Below are 26,238 nucleotides of genomic sequence, written 5' to 3' on the forward strand. Positions count from 1 at the left end.
TACATAAAAAATGTATTACAATTACATTACCTATATGTTATACATACATTTAGAATTCCTTGTAGATACATCAAAAGTATATTAAAAATACATTGAAAAACTCAATGTAAGTTAAATCAATTCATATTTATCTTCTAGTAGTGATGATTACAAGTCATACGAAACAACAATATTCTGATAGTCTTGAACTCTGGATTTTGCTCCATCAACATAACATGTCCAACTTCTCCACTTCAAAATTTTCCAATTCTGATAAACCAACTTCACCAAGTCTCTCAATATTATAATCAATCAATAAATCTAACAGGATAATCTACCAATTTTTCACCTTTTGTAATAAAACAATGCAGTATCTGATGTATCAAGCTATGAATTCTGATTTTTCATTCTCCTTGCGATTGTAAATCATAATCATCACAATAAGTAAAGTAAAAGTTTTTCCAAATTGAAAGATTGCAAAACATCGTTAAGCCGCTCATTAGTCTAAGTCATGATAGGGCCAATACTATAAGATCAATGATGATTCCTACATATTTATGGACAATTTTCCTGTGTTGAGACAACCTTTGAAACATCTATTCAAGTATACAGGGGAAGCAACTATCCATTTTTGTTTGGCTTGTATAGGAAATTGACCTTAGTCCACACTTGTATCCCCAGTTTAGCTTATTCTAGTGAGATATATATAATTATATATATATACCAGATTTCACTTTACACAACGAACAATTGTCCAGAATGTAATTGCAAAACTTATGCGAGTCCTTTCCCTCTTCCTCTCTTTCATCTCCTCCACCCACCGCCATTGGTTTATAGAAAATAAATTTGGTAAATTATTTTTTTTTCAAACGTACATGGTATGCATTCAATGTTGACTAGCATTACTGTGACCATTGCTATCAAGTTATTAAATTCCTTAAAATATTTAAAAACTCACTTCTCAGGACAATGGGAAAAATAATCTAAAACTTAGTCCCTTCATCCCCTCCTACAAACAAGCACCATGGTTATACAACTTACTGCAACCATGCACAAAGCCACCCTACTACCCTTCCCACGTCTCTATATAAAATAAAGAAAAGGTAGCCCTTAATTTCCATGCTTTCCATCAAAAGAGAAAATCCAATCCTTGTACAAGTTCCAAACATCACCAAATTCGCCTACAATGCCAACTACAGCGGACACTTTAAATGACAGGAATTCCAAATCATAAAAAGGAAGACCCTGAGGAAGAAAATTCTGCAGAACAATAAGTGCAACTTGCTGCTGCTACTGGAGGAAGACATAAAGGGCACGTTAAGGCCCCGTTTGGTTTTGATGTAAAATGTTTCCATGGAAAGTGATATCCTTTTTTTTTTCCCATTTTCCTTTGCTTCGTTTGTGAATGGGTGGAAAACAATTTTTCAATGGTAGAAAATTGCATCTTTAATGATGGAAAACATTTTCCTCTACAAAACAAGGGAAGCCACATTTTCTTCCTCCCTACCTTCTTTTTACTTTCCTCTCATCCATCCTCACATTCTCACTCTTATTTTTCACTTTTAACTTTTCTTGTATGCAACCAAACAAAGGAAAACTAATTCGCCATTGTGCTTTTACTTGAAATATGTTTTCCATGAAAACTAATTTTTCATTGAAATTGTCTTACATCAAACAAAACAGGGCTTATGTGAAAACCACCTTGCTGAAGTTCTAATAATATTGTTGTATATGATGTGGGTGTGGCGTTGGATGGAGAAGCAGAGAGAAAGACTGAGTATGATGATTGAAAATTGAGATACATGACATTTAATTATGGGTGTCTCCCTTTTCCTCACTCTCCCCCTTCCCCTCCCTCAATGTTTAAGCCTTAGGAATCTCAATTCTTGCACCAGCTCAGGCAAGGTGCCTCATGTATGAGAAGTCAGATACCTAAGCAAATATAGTCATCTTTGCCCTCAACATCTGCACAGAGTGCACACAGTATGGACTCTTGCAACATCCACAAATGAAACAACAAAGGTGTTGAATAACGAAGCATATGCAATATCTACTAGAAAATCATAGCATCATGAGTTAGAGGTGAAAAAAATACCATAAGAATGACGTAGCCCCTTAACAGCGTCAAAGTTTTTGTAGGTATATCCAACAAAATTTAGATCATTTGACGTCAGCATCTGCAATGGTGTTGGGAGGACAAACAAAAATAATAAAATAAGCATCATATGAAACCAGGTTAGAGAAAAAAAATACATTTAAAGAGAGAAATAAGGATGGAAACAAGAACAAGGGTATTGTTATATAAACAACAAACATTGCCAGTGAAAACTGAAAATTACATCAGACACCAAAGAAGTGGACAGAAGGAACAATAGATAGATTGAATTTATCAATAAAGATTACAGAATGTACAACTTATTAGAATAAAACAAGATGAAATGGTTATTAGCATATTGCAGTTTTCTAGAAATTTTATGATGTACAATTGACAATCCAACATACAAGGAGTAGTGTTTCATGCAAGCAAATTCAATTTGTATCATGATATGGAACAAATTAGCCCACATACTAAGAGAACAAAAATTTAATGTCTTTACAATGAGGTTGGTAATTGGCAGTTGGGTAATGTCAACATTAGCAAAGTTCTCAGTTCAAAGAGCTAAAATTGTAAAACTATGAGTTCAATAGACTAGGAGAACATGAGCCAAGTGTCAAAATACAATTCATATATTAGAAGCTTTACGGAGCTTATCAATGAATCCCATTCCTAGCTTTCACTTACCTAACAAAAGCAAGGCCACAAGTCTGACCTACCCTATAAGTATTCATAGCCAGACCTTATAGCTTCATGCAGTGAGCAAAATCCATATAGCCATTAGCCAATATGCTTTGCTAAGTGCTGACAATTATATTTAATTGATCAAGTTTTGGAAGTTGCTAGCCTGATTTGATGTGTTCACTGTCCTTAAATGGCTACTTTCACAAAGATTAAGCTGGATCTTTTACCTTATAATTGATCCACAACATCCTAAGCTGCATGTGCACCTCCATACACACACACACACCGCTACACCACCCCGCACAACCCCCCCCCCCACCACCCCACCCCACCCCACCCCACCCTAGGAGATTATAGGTACTATTGCGGAATAAACATGAATCATATTCATAAAGCACCAAACCAAAGATCTCATGCATAACACATAAAGAGCAAGAGTTTATACCTTTGAAGTGTGATTCCACGTGCGATCAACCAAGAACAATGGGAGATAAAGAACCTCAAGCGTGATTCCTCTACTTGGTCCACGGGCACGGATTAAGACCTCCACTAATGATAGTTAGTTGCAATTGAACCTTTCAATTGACCTTCTACGAAGAAGAACGAACAACGACCCAACCACGAACCACCACACACGCCACTAGGGGTGGCCGGCCGTGAGTCCGGGGGGGGGGGGGGGAAGAGAGTGCTGTAAGTTTTAGGGGAAATTAGGGCTTTTGGAATTTGGTTGCTTAGATTTATAATCCACTGTAAGTTAATTGTGACTTAATTAATCAACCCTAGGCATGACTCTTATTTATAGATCTCATCTCCAAATAAGAGTCTATGACAAAGCCCAAAACCTAATTCCAATCAAACTACATTAGCCCAATCCTTTCATGATTAGTTAATTTCTCATGAGGCCAATAGGCCTCTAACTTGCTTAACCCAATACCCTCCCTTGTGTGTAACCTCATAGGATCCATTCTAGCGGGCTTTGGACTATTTGACTAGTCCGAAGATCATCACTCATAGTCTAGCAACAGATGATGACGACCCAAGAGAACGAACTTATTATCTCCATAATAGTGATCCTTAATATATCTAGTAATTGCACTTATCGAAGACACAACTCCTTCAATCTCCCACTTGTCTGAGACAAGTGCACAATATTCAAATTCCTTAAGTCAATGTGTGTCGGTTTGATAATGTGATTGCATCTCATGTCGTGATTATATTAATCTACAAATCTTTTCTTGAAAACTGAGTTAGAATTACAAAACAAATGATTACTATGTAATCCATTTGAGCACGGCCATGCATTTTCTGAATTCTCCCTCCTCAAGCGGCCAAGACACATTCCTAATTAAATAGGTAGACTCAATCCAATCTTGTGGCAACCAAAGCTCCCACTCAACTTCAGAAATAACCGGAACACACTCTTTATAATCTCAAGTTACGGGCAGACGTTTAAGTGCACCACAGTCATAACGTCCATTGAATGAAATCAATGTTCCACTCATGTCAAAGAAATCCACTAATATATCCGGAAGCTCTATACTTGAACTTCAAAGTAGGTCTATAGTTCGATAATGCATCATTCATGCATATACATGTGATTTACCGAGCATCACTACGCTCCTATAGCCCATGAAACTGTGCTATCCAATCAATCTTAACATGCTAGTCCATTAATTGAAATCATTTATGTCCAATTTAATGATTCCGAACTAGGAACTTAAATAACATATGAATTTAGTTCACATGTGGGGTTTCATTCACCATCAATCCATAATTATTTTGGACATTTTATTTAATATTGAACCCACGATTAAATAAGAGAAATGATAAATTTCTGATTAAACATAATTCAGCAAATGAATGTATTACATATGTAATAAGTTTTTCTCCAAAAACAAATACAACTTAAATTATATCATTAGCCTCAATCCAGTTGCACTAGTATGCTTCTCATGCTTAGGCAATGGAAGGAAATAGTAAGTGGATCAGCGATATTCTCATCCGTATGAACTTTGCACATCATGACATCTCCTCTGCCAACGATTTCTCGAATGAGGTGATACTTCCTCTCAACATGTTTGGATTTGAAGTGTCACCTAGGCTCCTTTAATTGAGCAATGGTGCCATTGTTGTCACAAATACAACTCGATTCCCTTTTGAGCACTTTGTACGATATCCACCTCAGTTAGGAACTTCTTTATCCAAACTGCTTCCTTGGCTTCAACAGCAGCCAAATACTCTGATTATGTCATAGAGTCTGCGACAGTGATTTACTTCGAACTCTTCCAGCTTACTGCTCCTCCATTAAAATGTACCCAAATTGTGATTTGGAATCATCTCTGTCTGTTTGGAAACTCGCATCTGTATAACCTTTGACAACCAACTCATCTTCGCCACCATATACTAGAAACATTCCTTTTGTTCTTCTCAAGTACTTAAGGATGTTCTTGGCAACTGTCCAGACACATGCTTAGAGCATATGCAACGTCTAGCCTTGTACAAACCATGACATACATTATAGATCCTACTGCAAAAGCATAAGGAGTGATAGCTATACGTCTCATCTCATTTGGCATAACTGGGCACACTGAGATTTACTAAATCTTGAGCGTAATGCCATGGGACATGAGGAGAAATCCTCTCTTGGAGTCTGTTATCTCAAACCTGTCAAGAACCTTACCAATATAAGTCTCTTAACTTAGTCCAATCATCCTTCAAAACCTGTCTCGATGGATTTTGATTCCCAAAATGTACTCGGCGTTACCCAAGTCTTTCATGGAAAAACAACTCTTCAACCATTCCTTAACTGACTCAAGCATTGGTATGTCATTTCCCATGAGTAGTATGTCATCAACATACAAAACTAAGAAAACCATGTTGCTCCCACTAGACTTTTTGTATACATAAGGTTCCTCTTCACTTTTGAGAAAATCAAACACTTTGATTGCTTCATCAAAACGAAGATTCCAACTCCTGGATGCTTGATTCAATCTATAGATGGATTTTTGAAATTTGCATACCTATCTAGGATTTTTTGGATCTTCAAAACCCTCGGGTTGTGTCATATACACTTCCTCTGTCAAGGAACCATTCAAGAAGGCGGTTTTAACATCCAACAGCCAAATTTCGTAATCGAAAAATGCAGCAATCGCTAGAAGAATCCGAATACACTTAAGCATTGCTACTGGGGGAAAAGGTTTCATCATAGTCAATACCATGAATCTGTCTATACCCTTTTACAACCAGACTTACTTTATAGATGTAGGCATTTCCATCCTTGTTTGTTTTAATCTTGTAGACCCATTTGCAACCAATGGGTTTTACCCCATCAGGCGAGTTTACTAGGGTCCACACTTCATTTTCAGACATCGATTTCATTTCGGATTTCATGGCCTCGAACCATTTATCTGAGTTGGGGCTCACCAAGCTTGCTTGTAGGTTGCGGGTTCTTCATTCCCCAATAGGAAGATTTTAGAATCCTCAACAAATTGTTTGTTTCTGATTCTGGCAGACCTACGTGGGGTAGGAGCAAGGAACAACAATAGAAATTTTCTCTCCAACTTTTTTAAGATATTCGCATTTAGATTCAAGTGGGACGATAGGAGTCTTGCTAGTCAAATTAGGTTACTCCGACGCATGATTAATCGACTCATACTCCCTCGCCTATGATGTGGTGTTATCCACATCCATTTGTTGCTCACCTCGAATTTTTTCGAGGACCACTTTACTCCCACTTGGCTTTCTAGAGAGGAATTCCTTTCTAGAAAGACACCACCGCAAGCAACAAACACTTTGTTATCTTCGCGATTGTAGAAGTAACACCCTTTTGTTTCTTTGGGAAAACCCACAAAGAAACACTTGTCTGATTTGGGGTGTAGTTTATCGCCTTGTAAACGTTTTACATAGGCTTCACATCCCCAAATCTTGAGAAAAGACAACTTTGGAGCTTTTCCATCCCACATCTCATATGGAGTCTTTTCGACTGCTTTGGATGGGCTTCTGTTTAGTACTCTAGCAGCTGCTCCTAAAGCATATCCCCAAAATGATATGTGAAGATCAGTAAAGCTCATTATGCACCGAACCATATCTAGTAAGGTCCTATTCCTCCTTTCTGACACACCATTCAATTGCGGTGTCCCTCGAGGAGTTAACTGTGAAAGAATTCCACAATTTATCGGATCTTGATCTTCATCAAATTCTTGAGTCAATATTCACCACCACGATCAGATCGTAATGCTTTAATTGTTTTCCCAAGTTGGTTTTGTACTTCATTTTGGAATTCTTTGAACTTTTCAAAGCACTTGTTCTTCATTAAGTAAATGTAACCAAATCTACTTAAATCATCAGTAAAAGACTAAAATTAATGAGGTAATTAAATCCACCCCTAGCTTTTGAACTCATTGGTGCGCACACATCTGTATGTACGAGTTTTAAAAGGTCACTAGCTCTTTCACCAATACCCGTAAAGGGTGACTTAGTCATTTTTCCAAGCAAGAATGACTCACAATTTTCAAATGATTCATAATCAAAAGAAGAAAGGAGTCCATCCTTATGTAATTTCTGGATGCGCTTCTGGTTAATATGACCAAGCCTACAAACCATAGGTAAGTTGTGTTTGAACCATCTGTTCCCTGCTTTTTATGATCTATGTTGTAGACATGAGTTGTATAATCTAAGACACACAAACCATTAATTAACTTTGTGTTAGCATATAACATATTTTCCTTGGAAAAAAAACAACATTTGTCTCTTATTTCAAACGAAAAACCTTCAGTTTCTAAAACAGGAACTGAAATAATGTTCTGGGTAATTGTTGGTACATAATAACAATTATTAAGCACCAAAATAAGTCCAGAAGGAAGTTTCAAGTGATAATTTCCAATAGCAAGTGCAGCAACTTTTGATCCATTTCCTACTTGAAGTGATACTTCCCCTATAGCTTACTTCTTACTCTCTTTTAAGCCCTACATGTTATTAACAATGTGAGTACCACAACCGGTATCGAATACCCAAGTGGAAGATGAAGTAAGATTAATTTCTACAACAAAAACATCAAGTAACACATTACCTTCTCTTTTCACTGGTGTACGATGGGGACACCCTAGTGTGTGGCAAAGCCAATTACCACAATAGAAGCATTCGCTTCCTCTCCTTTTCAGGTACTCCTCAGCATGGTTAAGTTAAAGGTTGACTAATGTCACCGTCGAGCCCTCATCATTATGAGTAAGCCTAAATATATCAAATCCATAGTGAAGTGAGAACAAGATTATGTCATACGCGAAGTCATCATCAAACGGTTTCCCAAGGACGTCCATCTGATTGAATAAATCAATCAGTTCATTGACATGGGCCCTTACTAATTCACCAAGCATGAGTTTCTTAACCATTATCTTACAATGAACATTGTAAGCCTTCATACCTTATGCTGTCGGTCCAGGAGTAGTAAATCTGAGGGATCGAATTAACGACCTCTCTTACATTACGGTCTCCATTACCTAATGCCCTAATGCCACCTCGACAGATGGCATGAAAAAATTCACGCAAGTTGGTCAACTCATAGTGCCTGAACCTTCTTATACAACAATTTGGAATAGATTCTAAAATGAGATTCCTGATTTTCTCTGCATCCGAAACAATTTTCGCATGCCTTTTAGGATCATAACCATCAGTATACTTGCTCTCAACGGGTATATATAAACGAGATTTAAGCTTTTGGCTTATGAGAACATTTCTTAGCTCGTTCTCCCATTCCCTGAAGTTTCTGAGATTCAGCCTTAAATTTAGTTTCGTTAATAGGTTGCTTTTCCAAATTAGATACCCAAATACCCTTTGGTCGTGAGTGACGGCTCGGCCTCAGCAAAGTGTCACTCATTATCGTAGGCGTTTTGGGGTAGATCACGTTCTACATATTTAATTGGTTATACTCAACAAGGTTACCTAAAGAATTTAGAACCTTGAAACTAAGGGTAATAATTAAACATGTGATGGATAATTATTCAACCAAGAATTACAAGACTAATAATCAATAAAAAGTTTACTCACCTTGAAAAAGTAATACTTGATGGTATGGCTTCAGTCCGATCAATTATTGCACAAATAAAGAATCTTGGAATCATTTAATTCAATAGAGATCAATTGAAATTGAATAAATGCTTTAAAGTTACCAATACTTAAAATCGCTTATGGTACATTTGAAGGAATTGTGTCTTCGATTTAATCTATTTGATTTCATGTTAAATTGTGAATTTTTCCATGATCAACCTATTTAATTTAAAAGTTAAATTGAATTAGGATTAAATTCATAAAGAACCCTAATTTTAAAATTGAATATGATTTAATTTTAAATTAGATGGACCACATTAATTTTAATTTAAAAAAAACTGTTTTGTTTAAATTAAATATCAATCAAAAAAAAAACAAAGGGATTGAGGTGCGGCAGCCGCGGCTGAGTGGCGCAGCCACGGCGACTGCCGCACCGGTGGTGGTCCAGGAGGGAGGGGTGGGCTAGGCTCGGATCGAACAAGGGCAGCGCAGTAGTGCACCACCCCGTTGCGTGTGCTGCTGCTGTCCTTGCGTCGCTGCAGGGGCAGCGTACACCGCAAGGTGTACGGCCACCGTGGCCGGCTTTGGCTAGCCAAACCACGGCGGCTGGCGCGGTTTTTTCAAAAAAAAAAATAATTTATTTTATTTTGAATAAAATCAGTTTTTCAAATTTTAAAAGGATAAGTTTTGATTTTGAAAAGATAAGTACCAAGATTAAAGTTGTTAATTTTGTTAAGTTTGGATAATTATGGAGCAAAAGATTCTATTTGGATAATGATTGATTAAATAATGTGATTATCCCATAATTATTTATGGATAATAATTGATTTAAAATATGTGATTAGTTAGTAATTAGAATAGAATTTCCTAAATTAATTAGGATAATCATGGAAAATAAATATGATTTATCTTCCATAATTAAAATAAGATTTGATTCTATCTCATACCTAAATTAAAATATATGATATTTTATGATTGGTCATGAATAATATATGATATTATCAAATTACAGTAATTAATTAAAATATGAGATTTTTAGGAGTCATGTTTTCTTTATTGTGAACATTCGATGTTGTAGTTTAGGAAAGCATGATGAGTGATTTATTATATGGCACTTTATAATATATGATATTGTTTATTGCTATATATAAGACTAGTATGGCCCATAGATTCTAAATACGATCTGGGCATCGTGATGTATTTTTGTAATCTAAATACGGTCTGCGTGCCGTTAAGTATTTTTGCAATTTATTTTATTTTATTTAAGTAGTAGATAGAATAGAATAATATTACAGGTTGCAGTTGATCCAAAAGCCAATGAAGTGAAGGCCCAAAGGAGCAAGATGGATGAGATCCATGAAGGTTCAAGTAGGAGCATTTTTGCTTTATTAGTTTTCTTAGGATTAAGGGGCCATACTATGTCATGTTTTATTTATGCATTAGTAGATTATGCATGTTTAGGTTTATTTATGTTGCTTGATGATGCGCTAGAGTTCACTAAATAATCACAACATAATAAATCAAAATCCCAGTAATATTGAGGTAGCTTTTCCAATTAAAAACCCAATGAAACCTTTGACATTTATGATGGGTCATGCCAAAGCTGAGCGTCATAATTTTCATTGGGGAGTGAGGGTATGACAAATTCTACACTTTTAATTGGTTATACTCAACAAGGTTACCTAAAGATAAAGTTTAGAACCTTGAAGCTAAGGGTAATAATTAAACATGTGATGATTAATTATTTAACCAAGAATTACAAGAGTTGTAATCAGTAAAGAGTTTACTCACCTTGAAAATGTAATGGTTGATGGTAGGGCCAAAGTCCGGTCAACTATTGCACAAATAAAGGATCTTGGAATCATTTTATTCAATAGGGATCATTTAAAATTGAATAAATGCTTTAAAGTTACCAAATTTGAAATTGCTAATGGTACTTTAAATTTATCAAACATAATTATTGAATTTTGCCTCGTTTTGTTTTTGTTTGTAGATGAATAACTTTTATAACAACACAGATTTACCAATGAAACTCAATTTAAGGCTAAATCTCAGAAACTACAGGGAAGGACGAGCTGAGAAACGTTCTCACAAGCCACAAGCTTGAAGCTCGTCTATATGTACCCATTGAGAACAAGTGTGCTCTATGTCAAGATCCTGAATGGCATGCAAAATTGGTTTCGGATGCAAAGAGTCAGGAACCTAATAATGGAATCTATTCCAAACTGCTGGTATAATAGGTTCAAACGGTATGAAGTGACCAACTTGTATCAATGTCTTCGTGCTATCTGTAGAGGTCGCAAGGGGGCATTGGGTAGTGGAGGTGTCAACGATCCTAATGTAAGAGAGATCGTTAATTCGATCCCTCAGATTTACTATTCCTGGGCTGACAGTTTAAGGTATGAGACTTACAAGATTCGTGGTAAGATAATGGCAAAGAAACTCTTACCTGGTCAGTGAGTGAGGAACAATGTCAATGAATTGATTGATTTAATCAATCAAATGGATATCCTTGGGAAACCGATCGATGATGACTCCGTGCGTGATATTATCTTGTTCTCGCTCCATGATGGTTTTGATATAGTAAGACTTTCTTATAATGATGAGGGATTATCAGCCATTTTGATCAACATCTTACTTAACCATGCTGAAGAGTTCCTGATAAGAAGAGAATGCCAATGCTTCTTTTGTGGTGGATGGCAAGTCCATACACCAGGCTGTCCCCATTACACACCAGAGAAAACAGAAGGTAAGGAGTTACCTGATATTTTTGTAGTAGAGATTAATCTTACTTCATCTTCCACTTGGGTATTCGTTACCGGTTGTGGTGCTCACATCGTTAATAACGTGCAGGGCTTGAAAGGAAGTAGGAAGTTGGAACCAGGGGAAATAACACTTCGATTAGGAAATGGAGCAAAAGTTGTTGCACTTGCTATTGGAAGTTACCATTTAAGACTTCCTTCTGGACTTATTTTAGTACTTAATAACTGTTATTATGTACCTAGCATTACTAAAAACATTATTTCAGTTCCCGCCTTTTAGATACCGAAGGTTTTTCATTTGAAATAAGAGACAAGCGTTGTTTTATTTCGAAAGAAAATATGTTATATGCTAATGCTAAGTTAATCAATGGCTTGTATGTCTTAGAATATGCAACTCATGTCTACAACATAGATCATAAAAAGCAGAAAACAAATGGTTCAAACCCAACTTACCTATGACATTGTAGGCTCGGTCATATTAATCAAAAGTGCATCCAGAAATTACATAAGGATGGACTCCTTTCTTCTTTTGATTATGAATCATTTGAAAATTGTGAGTCATGCTTGCTTTGAAAAATGACTAAGTCACCCTTTACGAGTATAGGTGACAGAGCTAGTGACCTTTTGGGACTCATACATACAGATGTGTGTGGACCAATGAGTTTAAAAGCTAGGGGTGGATTTAATTACTTCATTACTTTTACTGATGATTTAATTAGATATGTCTACATATACTTAATGGAGAACAAGTCGGAAGCCTTTGAAAAGTTCAAAGAATTCCAGAATGAAGTACAAAACCAACTTGGGAGAACAATTAAAGCATTGCGATCTGATCGTGGTGGTGAATATTTAACCCAAGAGTTTAATGAACATCTGATTAATTGTGGAATACTTTCACAATTAACCCCTCCAGGAACACCCCAGTCAAATGGTGTCTCAGAAAGGAGAAATAAGACTCTACTAGATATGGTTCGGTACATTATGAGCTTTACTGATCTTCACATATCATTTTAGGGATATGCATTAGAAGCAGCTGCGAATATACTAAACAAAAGCCCATCCAAAGCAGTTGAGAAGACACCATATGAGTTATGGACTGGAAGAGTTCCAAAATTGTCTTATCTCAAGATTTGGGGATGTGAAGCCTATGTAAAATATTTACAAAGCGACAAACTACACCTAAAATCAGACAAGTGTTTCTTTGTGGGCTATCCCAAAGAAACAAAAGGGTATTACTTCTACAATCGCGAAGATAACAAAGTGTTTGTTGCTCGCGATGGTGTCTTTCTAGAAAAGGAATTTCTATCTAGAAAGCTAAGTAGGAGTAAAGTGGTTCTCGAAGAAATTCGAAAAGAGCAACAAATGGATGTGGATAACACCACGTCAGAGACGAGGGCGCATGAAACGATTAATCATGCGTCGGAGCAAGCTAATTCCACTAGCGAGACTCCTATCGTCCCACTTGAATCTAATTCATGCGAAAATCTTCAAAAGTTAGAGAGAAAATTTCTACTGTTGCTCCTACCCCACGTAGGTCTATCAGAATCACAAACAAACAGTTTGTTGAGGTTCTGTTAACTGAGGATTCTGAAATCTTCCTATTAGAAAATGAGGAACCCACAACCTACAAGCAAGCTTTGGTGAGCCCTAACTCAGATAAATGGCTTGAGGCCACGAAATCCGAAATGGAATCGATGTCTGAAAATAAAGTGTGGACCCTAGTAGATTTGCCTAATGGGGTAAAACCCAATGGTTGCAAATGGGTCTACAAGATTAAAACAGACAAGGATGGAAATGCCTACATCCATAAAGCAAGACTGGTCGCAAAACGATACAGACAGATTCATGGTATTGAGTTATTAACTATGATGAGACCTTTTCTCCGGTAGCAATGCTTAAGTCCATTCGGATTCTTCTAGCGATTGCTGCATTTTTCGATTACTACAAAATTTGGCAGATGGATGTCAAAACCGCCTTCTTGAATGGGTTCTTGACGGAGGAAGTGTACATGACACCTGAGGGTTTTGAAGATCCAGAAAATCCTAGAAAGGTATGCAAGAGAAATCCATTTATGGATTAAAGCAGGCATCCAGGAGTTGGAATCTTCGTTTTGATGAAGCAATCAAAAGGTTTGGTTTTCTCAAAAGTGAATAAAAACCTTGTATACAAGAAGTCTAGTGGGAGCAGCGTAGTATTCCTAGTCTTGTATGTGGATGACATACTACTCATGGGAAATGACATACCAATGCTTGAGTCAGTCAAGAAATAAATGGTTGAAGAGTTGTTTTTCCATGAAAGACTTGAGTGACGCCGAGTACATTTTGGGAATCAAGATCCATAGAGACAGGTCTCGAAAGATGATTGGACTAAGTCAAGAGACTTATATTGATAAGGTTCTCGACAGGTTTGAGATGAAAAACTCCAAGTGAGGTTTTCTCCCCATGTCCCATGGCATTACGCTCAGTAAATCTCAATGCCCGGTTATGCCAGATGAGATGAGACGTATGGCTATCATTCCTTATGCTTCTGCAATAGGATCGATTATGTATGCCATGATTTGTACAAGGCCATATGTTGCATATGCTCTAAGCATGTGTAACAGGTTTCAGGCAAATCCAGGAGAAGCACACTGGATAGCTGCCAAGAACATCCTTAAGTACTTGAGAAGGACTAAAGAGATGTTTCTAGTGTATGGTGGCGAAAATGAGTTGGTTGTAACAGGTTATACGGATGCGAGTTTCCAAACAGACAGAGATGACTATAGATCTCAATCTGGGCACATTTTCTGTCTGAATGGAGGAGCAGTGAGCTGGAAAAGTTCGAAGCAAAACACTGTCGCAAACTCTACGACAGAATCAGAATACATGGTTGTTGTTGAAGCGGCTAAGGAAGCAGTTTGGATAAAGAAGTTCCTAATTGAGCGGGACATCGTACCAAGTGCTCAAAAGGGAATCGAGTTGTACTGTGACAATAATGGCGCCATTGCTCAATCAAAGGAAGCTAGATCACACTTCAAATCCAAACATGTTGAGAGGAAGTATTACCTCATTCGAGAGATCGTTGACAGAGGAGATGTCAAGATGTGCAAAATTCATACGGATGAGAATATCGCTGATCCACTTACTAAACCTCTTTCATTGCCTAAGCATGAGAAGCATACTAGTGCAACTGGATTGAAGCGAATGATGTAATAAGAAGTTGTTATTTGTTTTTGAGAAAAATAAGTTACATATGTAATACATTCATTTGCAGAATTATGTTTAATCAGAAATTATCATTTCTCTTATTTAATTGTGGTTTCAATATTAAATAAAATGTCCAAAATAATTATGAATTGATGGGCTCACTAGGTTGATGACCTTTTGAATGAAACCCCATAGGTGAACAAAATTCATATACTCCCTCCGTTCCTAAATGTTTTTTACGTTTCCATTTAGGGTGTTCCTTTTTATTCTTTACATTTAGTATCTTTCCTATTTTGGTCATAAATTTTGTACAAAATTACCCTTGTTTTACAATTTTTTTACTCAAAAGTCCTTACTTTTTCATGTGCTATTGTACTTTTTGTATTATATTAATAGTTTTTCAACACTTATTATTACTTTCTCTCTCCTCTCTCCTCTAATTTCTTCACCCCACATGCTCAACATTGTATTTTTCAATAAAATTGTACTTTCAATCATTGAAATATTCCAATATACCTCAACTTTACACAATTTCTTAATTACCGCGCATAATTCCAAACGTAAAAAACATTTGGAAACGGAGGGAGTATTATTTAAGTTCCTAGTTCGAAGTCATTAAACTGGACATAAATGATTTTTGAATTGGACTAGCATGTTAAGATTGATTGGATAGCGCAGTTTCATGGGCTATAGGAGCGTAGTGATGCTCGGTGAATCACATGGATATGCATGAATGATGCATGATGGAACTATAGACCTACTTTGAAGTTCAAGTATAGAGCTTCCGGATATATTAGTGGATTCCTTTGACATGAGTGGAACAATGATCTCATTCCATGGATGATATAACTGTGGTACATTCAAACGTCTGCCCATAACCGGAGATTATAAAGGGTGTTTCCCGGTTATTTCAGAAGTTGAGTGGGAGCTTTGGTTGCCACAAGATTGGACAGAGTCTACATATTTAATTAGAAATGTGTCTTCGCCCCTTGAAGAGGGAGAATTCAGAAAATGCATGGCCGTGCTCAAATGGATTACATAGTAATCATTTGTTTTGTAATTCTAACTCAGATTTTAAGAAAAGATTTGTAGATTAATATGATCACGACATAAGATGCAATCATATTATCAAATCGACACACATTAACTTACGGAATTTGAATATTGCGTACTTGTCTCAGACAAGTGGGAGATTGAAGGAATTGTGTCTTCGATAAGTGCAATTACTAAATATATCAAAGATCACTATTATGGAGATAATAAGTTCATTTTATTGGGGCGTCATCCTCTGTTGCTAGACTATAAAAGATGATCTTTGGACTAGTCAAATAGTCCAAAGCTCTTTAGAATGGATCCTATAAGGTCACACACAAGGGTAATGGATTAAGCAAGTTAGAGGCCCATTAATGGGCCTCATGAGCATTAAATTAGTCATAAGTACGATTGGGCTAAGTGTAGTTTGATTGGGATTAGGAATAGGGCTTTAACTTGGACTATTATTTAGAGATAAGATCTATAAATAATAGTCATGCCTAGGGTTGATGAATCAAGTCACAATAAACATACAGTGAATTGTGAATCTAAGCAACCAACATCCAAAGCCCTCAATTCCTCTAAAAAATTCACGCCCCTCTCTCTCCCCTCTCACCCACGGCCAGCCACCCTAGTGGTCCTCATGGTGTTGCGCGGTGGTTCTTGGCTAGTTCGTTGTTCGTTCATCTCCGTAGAAGGTCGATTGAAGAGTTCTTTCGCGACTAACTAGCATTAGTGGAGGCCTTAATCTGTGCTTGTGGACCAAGTAGAGAAATCACACTTGAGGTTCTTTATCTCCCTTGTTCTTGCTCGATCATCGGTGGAATCACGCTTCAAAAGTATAATTCTTACTTCTTTATGTGTTATGCATGAGATCCTTGGTTTGGTGTTATATGAATATGATTCATGTTTATTACGCGATTAGTACCTATAATCTCTTACAACATTAAATTCATTAAACATAATTATTGAACTTTGCCTCGTTTTGTTTTTGTTTGTAGATGAATAACTATAATGATAACACTATTTAGCCAACGAAACTAAATTTAAGTCTGAATGGGAGAACGAGCTGAGAAATGTTCTCATAAGCCAAAAGCTTGAATCTCGTTTATATATACCCGTTGAGAGCAAGTATACTGATGGTTATGATCCTAAAAGGCATGCGAAAATTGTTTCGGATGCAGAGAAAATCAGGAATCTCATTTTAGAATCTATTCCAAATTGTTGTATAAGAAGGTTCAGGCACTATGAGTTGACCAACTTGCGTGAATGTCTTCGTGCTATCTGTCGAGGTGGCATTGGGTCATTGGGAAATGGAGGCATCAAAGACCATAATGTAAGAGAGGTCGTTAATTCGATCCCTCGGATTTACTACTCCTGGACTAATAGCATAAGGCATAAAGGCTTACAATTCATTGTAAGATAATGGCTAAGAAGGTGAATCAGTAAGGGCCCATGTAAATAAACTGATTGAATATTCAATCAGATGGACGTCCTTGGGAAACCGTTTGATGATGAATTCGCGTATGACATAATCTTGTTCTCAATCCACGATGGATTTGATATAGTTAGGCTTACTCATAATGATGAGGGTTCGACGGTGACATTAGTCAACCTTTAACTCAACCATGCTCAGGAGTACCTGAAAAGGAGAGGAAGCGAATGCTTCTATTGTGATAATTGGCTTTGCCACACACTAGGGTGTCCCCATCATACACCAGTGAAAACAGAAGGTAAAGAGTTACTTGATGTTTTTGTTGTAGCAATTAATCTTACTTCATCTTCCACTTGGGTATTCGATACCGGTTGTGGTACTCACATTGTTAATAACATGTAGGGCTTAAAAGAGAGTAAAATATATACCTTTAAAGCGTGATTTCACAAGTGATTGAGCAAGATTAAGGGAGACCAAGAACCCTAAGCGTGATTCCTCTACTTGGTCCGCGGACACGGATTAAGACCTCCACTAATGCTAGTTAGTTGCAATTGAACCTTTCAATTGACCTTCTACGGAGAAGAACGAACAACAAGCTAACCACGAACCACCACGTGCCACTAGGGGTGGCCGGCCGTGAGTCGGGGGGAGGGGGGGAAGAGAGTGTCGTGACTCCGTGAGTTTGAGGGGAAATTAGAGCTTTTGGGATTTGGTTGCTTAGATTCACAATTCACTGTAAGTTAATTGTGACTTAATTAATCAACCCTAAGCATGACTCTTATTTATAGATCTCATCTCTAAATAAGAGTCTATGACAAACCCCAAAACCTAATTCCAATCAAACTACATTAGCCCAATCCTTTTCATGATTAGTTAATTGCTCATAACTTGCTTAACCCAATACCCTTGTGTGTGACCTCATAGGATCTATTCTAGCGGGCTTTGAACTATTTGACTAGTCCAAAGATCATCGCTCATAGTCTAGCAACAGATGATGACGACCCAAGAGAACAAACTTATTATCTCCATAATAGTGATCCTTAATATATCTACCCCCCACAAAAAAAAAAGGAACTATTTTTTATATGTTACATGGTATACCATGGCATTTCCTCAACAACTGACCATTATCTTGTTTTTAATCAACAAAACCCCACTGTTTTATTTTTTTTGTTCACCTTCAAAAACAATGTGTGCTAAAGGAATTAGAGTTTTTTATTTGGGGACAAAGGGAGTATTTATTTTCTGTCGTTTTCTTAATATTTTCCTTCTGCGAAAATGATTCGTAAGTCTTGTTGCAATAGTGGCTCTGCTTTTTACAGCAGGTAAAGCTGCAAAATCTATGCAAAAATGCACCACCCAAAACTAAACAATAGGTCGATACTGTTGTACAGAGAATGACAGCTTGAGTAAAAATACAAAAGCTCTCCTTTTTCTGTTATCATATAGCTAATTCAATATATAATGTGTTAAGAGTAAGTTACCATTCTTGGGGGTCCTGATCCAGATCTTGATGGTGTTGCATTGTTTGCCTGAAAACAAAGCAGAAACATTCAGCACATTAATGGTACGCAACCAGATGCGCGCCCTTGTGTGCGTGCATGTGTGTGTATACTGAAAACTTTTATACCTTAGTTAGAAAGTGAGATAGAAAAGAAAAAAAGAATAAAATAGAAACAACAGAAGGTCTTCCCGCAAGAGAGTGCCAAGAATATGTTCCTAAAACAGAATATGTTCCACGTGTCATCTTTTTTAAGTTCGACATGTCAGCAATATGTGCCACATGTTACTATAAACATGACATGTCACCTTCACAGCATATATTAGGTTTACATCTAAAAAATGCTTATAACAAGACTTGAAGGTCTTGAACCCAAAACCAAGAACTCTTAAGTTACATGTCTTACCATCTTAGCCATTTATTAATTGTGTTTTTTTTATCAAACAAAATTAACTTAGATAATTTAATTGGTGTTTTATTATACTATTTGTTTCCATTATTGAGTTTGGCAACTAAAAAGTATTTATAGCAATAGCAAGACTTAAACTCGAAACCAACAACTACAAACTAGCAATCTGGGGCATCGTCCAAGCCACACTTTAGTTAGAAAATTGAAAAGATGATATCAATTTGTTGTATTATTTAGGGGCGAGAGGGAAAAAAATCAGAAGGTCTTCCAGAAAAGACTGCTAACAACTGGAAACTTGAGAAATAATATACGGTAAAAATATGATTTATCAGAGAATTTTGATACAATCTTCGAGCATCAAGACTACAAGAGGCATGATCTGTATAAAAATAATAATAATAAAAAAAAATTAAAAAAAACATCAAATTTTTTCCATGATTTTATCTCCCTACTCTCCTCTATAAATAGAATTTATGGTATCCTCTCCCTCTCCCTTGTGCCAATCAAATCACCAACTAACCCTTGTGCCAATCAAATCGCCATGACATAACCAACCCCCCCCCCCCCCCCCCCCCCCCAAACTAGCAAGAAATAAGGATTATTAGAAGTATTGACATTTACACTACCTCAAAAGGTTTTTAAAAATTATGACATGGCCTTTTAGATTAAAGTAGAAGTCAGATGGGATTAACTTTTGTCAAAATAAAGAAGTTAGTGATAGAACTAAGCGTACCTCATCAAATTTCATAAAGTTCTGAGTATCCAGCTCCCCATTAACTTGTGGCTTATAAGCTGCCTCCATCTCATATAATTTATCCCACTCAACATCTTTAAACCAAGCATGTGCCTGACAATGCTTATTAGCTTTAGAGAATAAAAAGCTGTACATCAAAGATAAAGATATTTAACTAGGTTAAAACCAGCATCACACCTTAATTTGCTCTGCCCCTCCAGTGCCTAATCGATGATCCACGTCACAAAGCAACTTACAAATAAGATCTTTTGCCTCAAATGTCAACTTTGCATCCACGGGAAATTTTAGATAGTGCCTCCAGTGTACAATCTATCACACATGTTCAGAGATTGCATTAGGTAGAAAGAAGCAGTGCCCTACTCATACTGACCAGATAACAAAAAATTCGCTAAGTGGAATTATCTACGTGAATATGTGGTGCATTTACCCATAAACTTAAACATGTATTCAGGATTTTCTAGAGCTTGGCAGATGAAAAAAGCATTATCAGCTACGGGGTAGTTAGCAATGATCTATAGTCCTTTAAACACATCTAAAACAAAAGTAAAGCATACCTTTCTGCATGTTGTTATTTTATCATCAGAGTAAAAGGGAGGATGACCAACTAGCATTTCGTACATGATTGCACCTAATGACCACCTGCATAGAATCTTGACGGATAAGCATGGTGGACAACCAAAAGCAGACCAATTAAGATAAACACTCATTTAGCAAACACCAATTATATAAGCAGACAAGCAGTTCATAGGTATACTTTAAAGAGATATACATGAATATGACCATTATTTATCATAAACAAACTCCATTCTGGCAACTCAATTACTTATGTACAAATATGTCATTATTAAGTTGGTGATACACTGATACAAGTATCAAATTTAAGAGCTCTTCCAGGCTTTTAACGTTAGGTCAATGAATTAATAGAGTTAATGAGGCAGTCAGAAGAGCATTGACAGTAGAAACACTACACATCATAGCCATTTGAGGTCAGCTCAATCAGTTCCAGCAAAGAAACAGGCTTCGTTCTGGACTTCAGCCAAAGCAGTATAGCCAGAGCATGCACATTATGTAGGCTGTGGGCATCTGCAGCTTCAATCTCACAAGTCACAAGTAGTTTAGTTCGCTATGGTTTTTAACCAATTATTCCCAGACTTCTTTTCACATTTCATTTACTCTTCCATCCGTGCATAATTTGCATTTAGGAAAATTGATCCCCATGAATGAGAAATCTACATGCTAAAGATTGAAAATTTCAGAAGATGTATAGACATACAGCTAGATAATTCAGTACTCCCAACATACAAGCATCATTATTGGAGAGAAAAATATGGACTAAATCTTCATTAGCTATTATCCACTTAGTCCAAATAACGCAACTGCAGATAGGGTTAATATACAGAGCACATGGGGAAGAGGACTTTTTTAGTTATTGACTATCTTTTTTATTATTTTAGTTGACCCATGATTTTTTTTTACATTAAGGTACATAAAATTTTCATGGCAATAACATAATCTAGGTATGCCGCAGCCCGAAAAAATGTGGCTGTGACATTATCATAATATACAAAACAAGAGTATTGATTTTAAACAAATGACCAGTTGGCAACGCAACATAGTCCTAGAAACTATATTCTAAATACCAAATAATGTTTATCAGTTTATCACGTGTTTGAAACTTCAATGAATTACGTCATATCATAAACTTTCAAGATAAATACAATGTAGTATTATAATGCAACCATCCCAAACATCTTATGAATTAAATGATAAAGCATACCAGTCACATTCCATTCCATATCCTTTCTTCAGTAAAACTTCAGGAGCAATATAATCAGGTGTACCCACAGTTGAAAATGCCTGTTTAATTTCACCCAAAAAACAATATTAAAATAAAAAAAGATAAGAAGCTAGCATTAATTTGCAAGGCAAAGGAGAGTTATTATTTCAACTATGCTCAAACATTTGACAGTAGCATGTAAACTCAGTCACTCAGATCCATCAGAGCCAGAAATGCTCATCAGCAATACATCAGCACTCTGCCTTTCAATTATCGATGCAACAAGAGTATACCAGTAGATTATAGATTAGCTTCCATACATTCAACTGAGCAATACATGAATTGACTGATTAAGATTCTAAACCATTAAGTACGAACATCTGCTTCACAGAGAGAAAAATATGAACTTCATGTAGGACGGACCCTATTTAGATAATTAATTGCATGCCTTAGCCTCCACGCATAGGGGCTCTTTGCATTTGTTTTGGAACCTAAAACAAAAAACTATAAAAACATTTTACTTAACTTTTCTAAGATAAAGCATGCTCAAATCAACCCTCAAGAATTTTCTAAGTCATAGAGAATCAGCTCAAGAAGATTGTATAAATCTATGCAGAAAGAAAAACTGCATTTTTCATACGGAGTATTAGTTTTGCAATGACTCACTATAGATAAAAAGGATTTCAGCATTTACTATTTGGAAATCGGAGCCTACTGGCCACTGCATATGACCTTTTACTATTGGTTGCAGGAAGATTGATAACATTCATAATTGATATGGAAACTACTCCATTGCACTAAAAAAAATAGAAACTATTCCTCAAGACTTAAGCAACCAGCATCAGAATATCCCTGGAAATGGATGCTCATAGCTTACCAAGCTTCTCCTATTCCTTTGCCAGTGCTGAAGTTGCTCACGAGCACTTCTCCAACTGTGACCATTACCAACATCAGGAAGGGTAGCATCTATATCCATTGAATCTCTAGAAGCGTCATCCATGGATTCATTTTCATTGATAGTAGACAATGTTGCACAATCAAGAGGTTTACAGAGGCCAAAATCTGAAAGTTTCATATGACCGCTCTTATCAAGAAGAAGGTTGTCAGGTTTAATATCCCTGGATAAAGAGTTCAGTAAAAATAACCTCAGCAGCTGCTCACAAATTAATAGAGGATACAAGCATTAAAATCAATTATTAACAATGATGATGATGATTTATGAACTTCACAACTCAGAAAATGATGCAATTCAAACCTGTGGATATAGTTGTGCTTGTGAATAGATTCTATTCCCAGGACACTCTGTGCTATGTAAAATTTTGCAACCTTTTCAGTTAAGATATCCTCCCTCATTAGAAGGGTCATCATGTCACCGCCAGAAAGATATTCCATAATCAGATACAAATGTTCAGCATCTTGAAAGGAGTAATACAGTTTTACAATGCAGTGACTGTCGACTTCTGCAAGCAAGTTCCTTTCAGCTCTAACATGTTCCACCTAGGAAAAAAGAAGAATTTGAGATGAAACAAACTTCTCTACAAGGCCATTTAGTGAGAATTCACACCACATAGAAGTCAGTACTCAGGAAAAAAAATTATGTATATAACAAGGGAAAAAAAAATATATAGTCTCATGGTAAAAGAATAGCTTTTACAGAGGTGATTCAGTTAAGAAATTCATGAATAAGAATGACGTCCCCGCAAGGAAAACACAGAGCATGATGCATGAACAGAGAAAAGATGACATGTTAAAAAGAACAAATTACACATCAGTAATATCAGTAGATGAAACTAATTTTTTGCCATGATCCAGAATCCACGCAACAACAATTGGAGGCAAGAACTGGTGATAGATGAGGATAGTGGCAGCCACGGCCCACGACAAGCTGTTATTTTCAGTGTTACAACGCTATTTTGCTCATCAGTTTTTTCAATAGTCCCACTAAACAACTGAAGAGATTCGGACATTAGCACCATTCATAAAAGCAGACAGCCTAAATATCACTTCGCCGAATATGGAACACTTGTAGTTGGGGAAAAAATCACAATTTTTGCATATCTAGATGATGTTTGGATGAAACCAACTAATTAGCTCAAACATACGTCGATATTCCCAATTCTAGAATAAACTTAACTTTAAGGACTTGCATAAAAAATCAACATATGTACCTGTCCTTTACTAAGCATTTCAGATTTCTTCAATTTTTTCATGGCATATATATATCCAGATTTCTTTTCCCGGCACAGTTGGACCTGCAGAATGAAAACTTAAAACAATATGAACAAAGCCAACAACCAACACACTTCGCAATACCTTGACAAATACTTCCTCGATTTATAGAACCAACATTTTGCATTTTTCAATATTTACACACCTTACTTTGACTATTTTCATGTGGGATCCTGTTAAATTCGTCTCATATTTATACTTTCAAGGTATCAAAATTTTATAAATTTTTCTAATACTATCGACACTCACCTCACCATAAGCTCCTCTCCCAATGATGGCCAGTAGTTCAAAGTCATTCACGCACATCCTATTCCTTTTCAGTCGCATAAACTCCGTCTCTTTTTGCTCCAAATCCTTAATCAAGCTCAATCTCTCTTCTTCGGGCACGTCCGAAGAAGCTAGCTGTTTTTCTAGTAACCAGCGTCTACAACAATAAGGTATTAAGCATTTAAGCCACTTAAAAGGCACATTCTAACCCAAAATTAAAATAATGCACCAGAATAATAACAGTCATTAGTGTGATGTCACTTAATAAAAAAACAAATCAAATGAACCACCCAGATAACTCTTTCATTATAAGAGGAAAATTGAAAGTAATATACTACTCTGTTTCATATTTTGTGCAATGATTAAACATTTTCTACTCACACTTGTCAAATCGTTGCAAATAATATGAAACGGATGTCGTTACAAAGTTTATTGAATTCAGAACCATGAATTAAGAAAACTCATCCCATCTGTAGAAGATGTGATGAATTCAGCACAATGAAATTAAATTTAAACATTTTGCTCTCGAATTAAATTTAACTTTTGTAAAAGTAAAATTAATTGAAATCTTAATCAGTACAAATTAGGTTGAAATTAACGCGAAAAAATGAAATGAAAATAAATCTAAAAACAAAATTTAGAAAAATAAAAATTGAGAATTAAAACCTCTCTTTTCGTTCTTGAATGTTCTTCATCTGAGCACGATAGTGATTCTCGATAAACTTCTTAGCAGCGTTGGCTTTCTCCATGGTCAATGTTGACCCCATCACTTCTCCTCCTTGATGATTCTTCATCTTCTTTCTCTCTCTAGCCTTTTCTCTTTCTCTCTCTACTGTGCGAGGAACAAAGTAGAGAACAGAGTGAAACTCTGGCTTTTGTAATTAAGTCCCCTCCTGAGGGAGAGACCTCTTGGTTTAGTGACACAAGAGGTCGCCTCGCATCCTCAAGGTGCGTTGTTCGATCCTCACCAACGATAAATCCCACCCCTGCCCTTTAGGGCATTGCCAGCTAGGTTTTCTGTGATAGGAGCCTTTGACTGGGCCTAATTGACCTGACAGTGTAAAAAAAATATCCCCACATATCATGACTTCAAGTAAATAGTGTCATACTCGGTATTTATTTTTGACACTATATGGTAAACTTAATTATATAGATTTACTCGTATTTTGTAATGAATTATTAAATCTAATCTAATCTAATATATATATATACAAAAAGTAGGTGTTTTTGGATAGCATTGGAAGCGCCACATAAGAAAAGGTATATTTTCGACCAATTAAAAATTAGATTTCTATTTTATTTTAGAATTAAAAAAAATCACTCGCCACCTAAACAAAAGTGACGAATGAAATTTTAAATTTTTTCCACGTAGGTAAAAACGACAAATAGTAATTTATTAGGATTTTAATTATTTAAGAACACTAAATTTATCATTTTTATTTGTTACAAAACTAAAAATTGTCTTTAGATATTAGGATTTATATTATTTAAAAAACTAAAAATTATATTTTGATATTTAAAAAATATAAATTATCATTTGATGTTAATGGTTTATGTAAAAATCTGATGATATGAAATTTTCATACAAAATTTTTAAAACTTATAATGCAAGAAAACAATTAAGATACCACCAAAAAAATATTTATATACAAAATGTATATAAAAATTCGTGCATCGCACGCCACATAAGCAAAAGTAATATTTCGACCAATGAAAAATTAGATTTATATATTAATTTAGAATTTAAATTTTCAGTCTCCATTTAAGAAAAAATTAACAAGTGAAATTTGAGAATTGAAAACAAAAAATAGTAATTTAAGATTTAAATAATGAAAAAAAAAACAAAAATTATCTATTATATTATCTTTTACATTAGGATTTATAGTATTTTAACAAATGATTAGAAATTAAAAAATATATATAAAGGGGAGTTTTTTCTTGAGTTTTTAGAGAGCCACGTAGGATCTAATTTTCTCAGCGCACCATGTAGGATTATAAATCTTAGTATTAGCCAGTTAAATAAGAGATTATTAATTTATTTTAGAATTAAATAATTCAAATGCCACGTAAGCAAAATTGGCGAATGA

The 26,238-nt window shown here is 35.9% G+C and overlaps 1 protein-coding gene across 2 annotated transcripts; it reads right to left on the reverse strand.

Annotated features, from left to right (window-relative positions):
- LOC145594588 (uncharacterized) lies at positions 1-25,066 on the reverse strand. 2 transcript variants are annotated; one of them, XM_081650908.1, is made up of 12 exons: positions 24,818-25,066; positions 24,134-24,308; positions 23,824-23,907; positions 22,911-23,152; positions 22,533-22,773; positions 21,656-21,735; positions 20,433-20,517; positions 20,056-20,187; positions 19,858-19,971; positions 18,699-18,746; positions 2,075-2,156; positions 1-249 (listed from the first exon to the last, which is right to left on the reverse strand). In XM_081650908.1, exons 1-12 carry the CDS (start codon positions 24,943-24,945, stop codon positions 206-208), a joined length of 1,455 nt encoding a protein of 484 aa, XP_081507034.1. In that variant the 5' UTR covers positions 24,946-25,066; the 3' UTR covers positions 1-205. The 2 variants fall into 2 exon arrangements, with proteins under 2 accessions (XP_081507034.1, XP_081507033.1); XM_081650907.1 differs by having other exon boundaries at positions 1-261; positions 24,818-25,064.
- Positions 25,067-26,238: the final 1,172 nt, after the last annotated feature.

The sequence above is a fragment of the Chenopodium album genome, chromosome 19, assembly GCF_948465745.1.
Source record: "Chenopodium album chromosome 19, dcCheAlbu1.1, whole genome shotgun sequence".
Classification (NCBI taxonomy): Eukaryota; Viridiplantae; Streptophyta; class Magnoliopsida; order Caryophyllales; family Amaranthaceae; genus Chenopodium; species Chenopodium album.

What these genes read in the sequence shown, in the direction of transcription:
- LOC145594588 (XM_081650907.1), bottom strand. Translation starts at nt 24,945, where the DNA reads ATGAAGAATCATCAAGGAGGAGAAGTGATGGGGTCAACATTGACCATG. An exon ending in TATGGAATGGAATGTGACTG is followed by an intron (nt 20,518 to 21,655) that starts GTATGCTTTATC and finishes GATTCTATGCAG; the next exon opens with GTGGTCATTAGGTGCAATCA. An exon ending in GAGGGGCAGAGCAAATTAAG is followed by an intron (nt 19,972 to 20,055) that starts GTGTGATGCTGG and finishes AAGCATTGTCAG; the next exon opens with GCACATGCTTGGTTTAAAGA.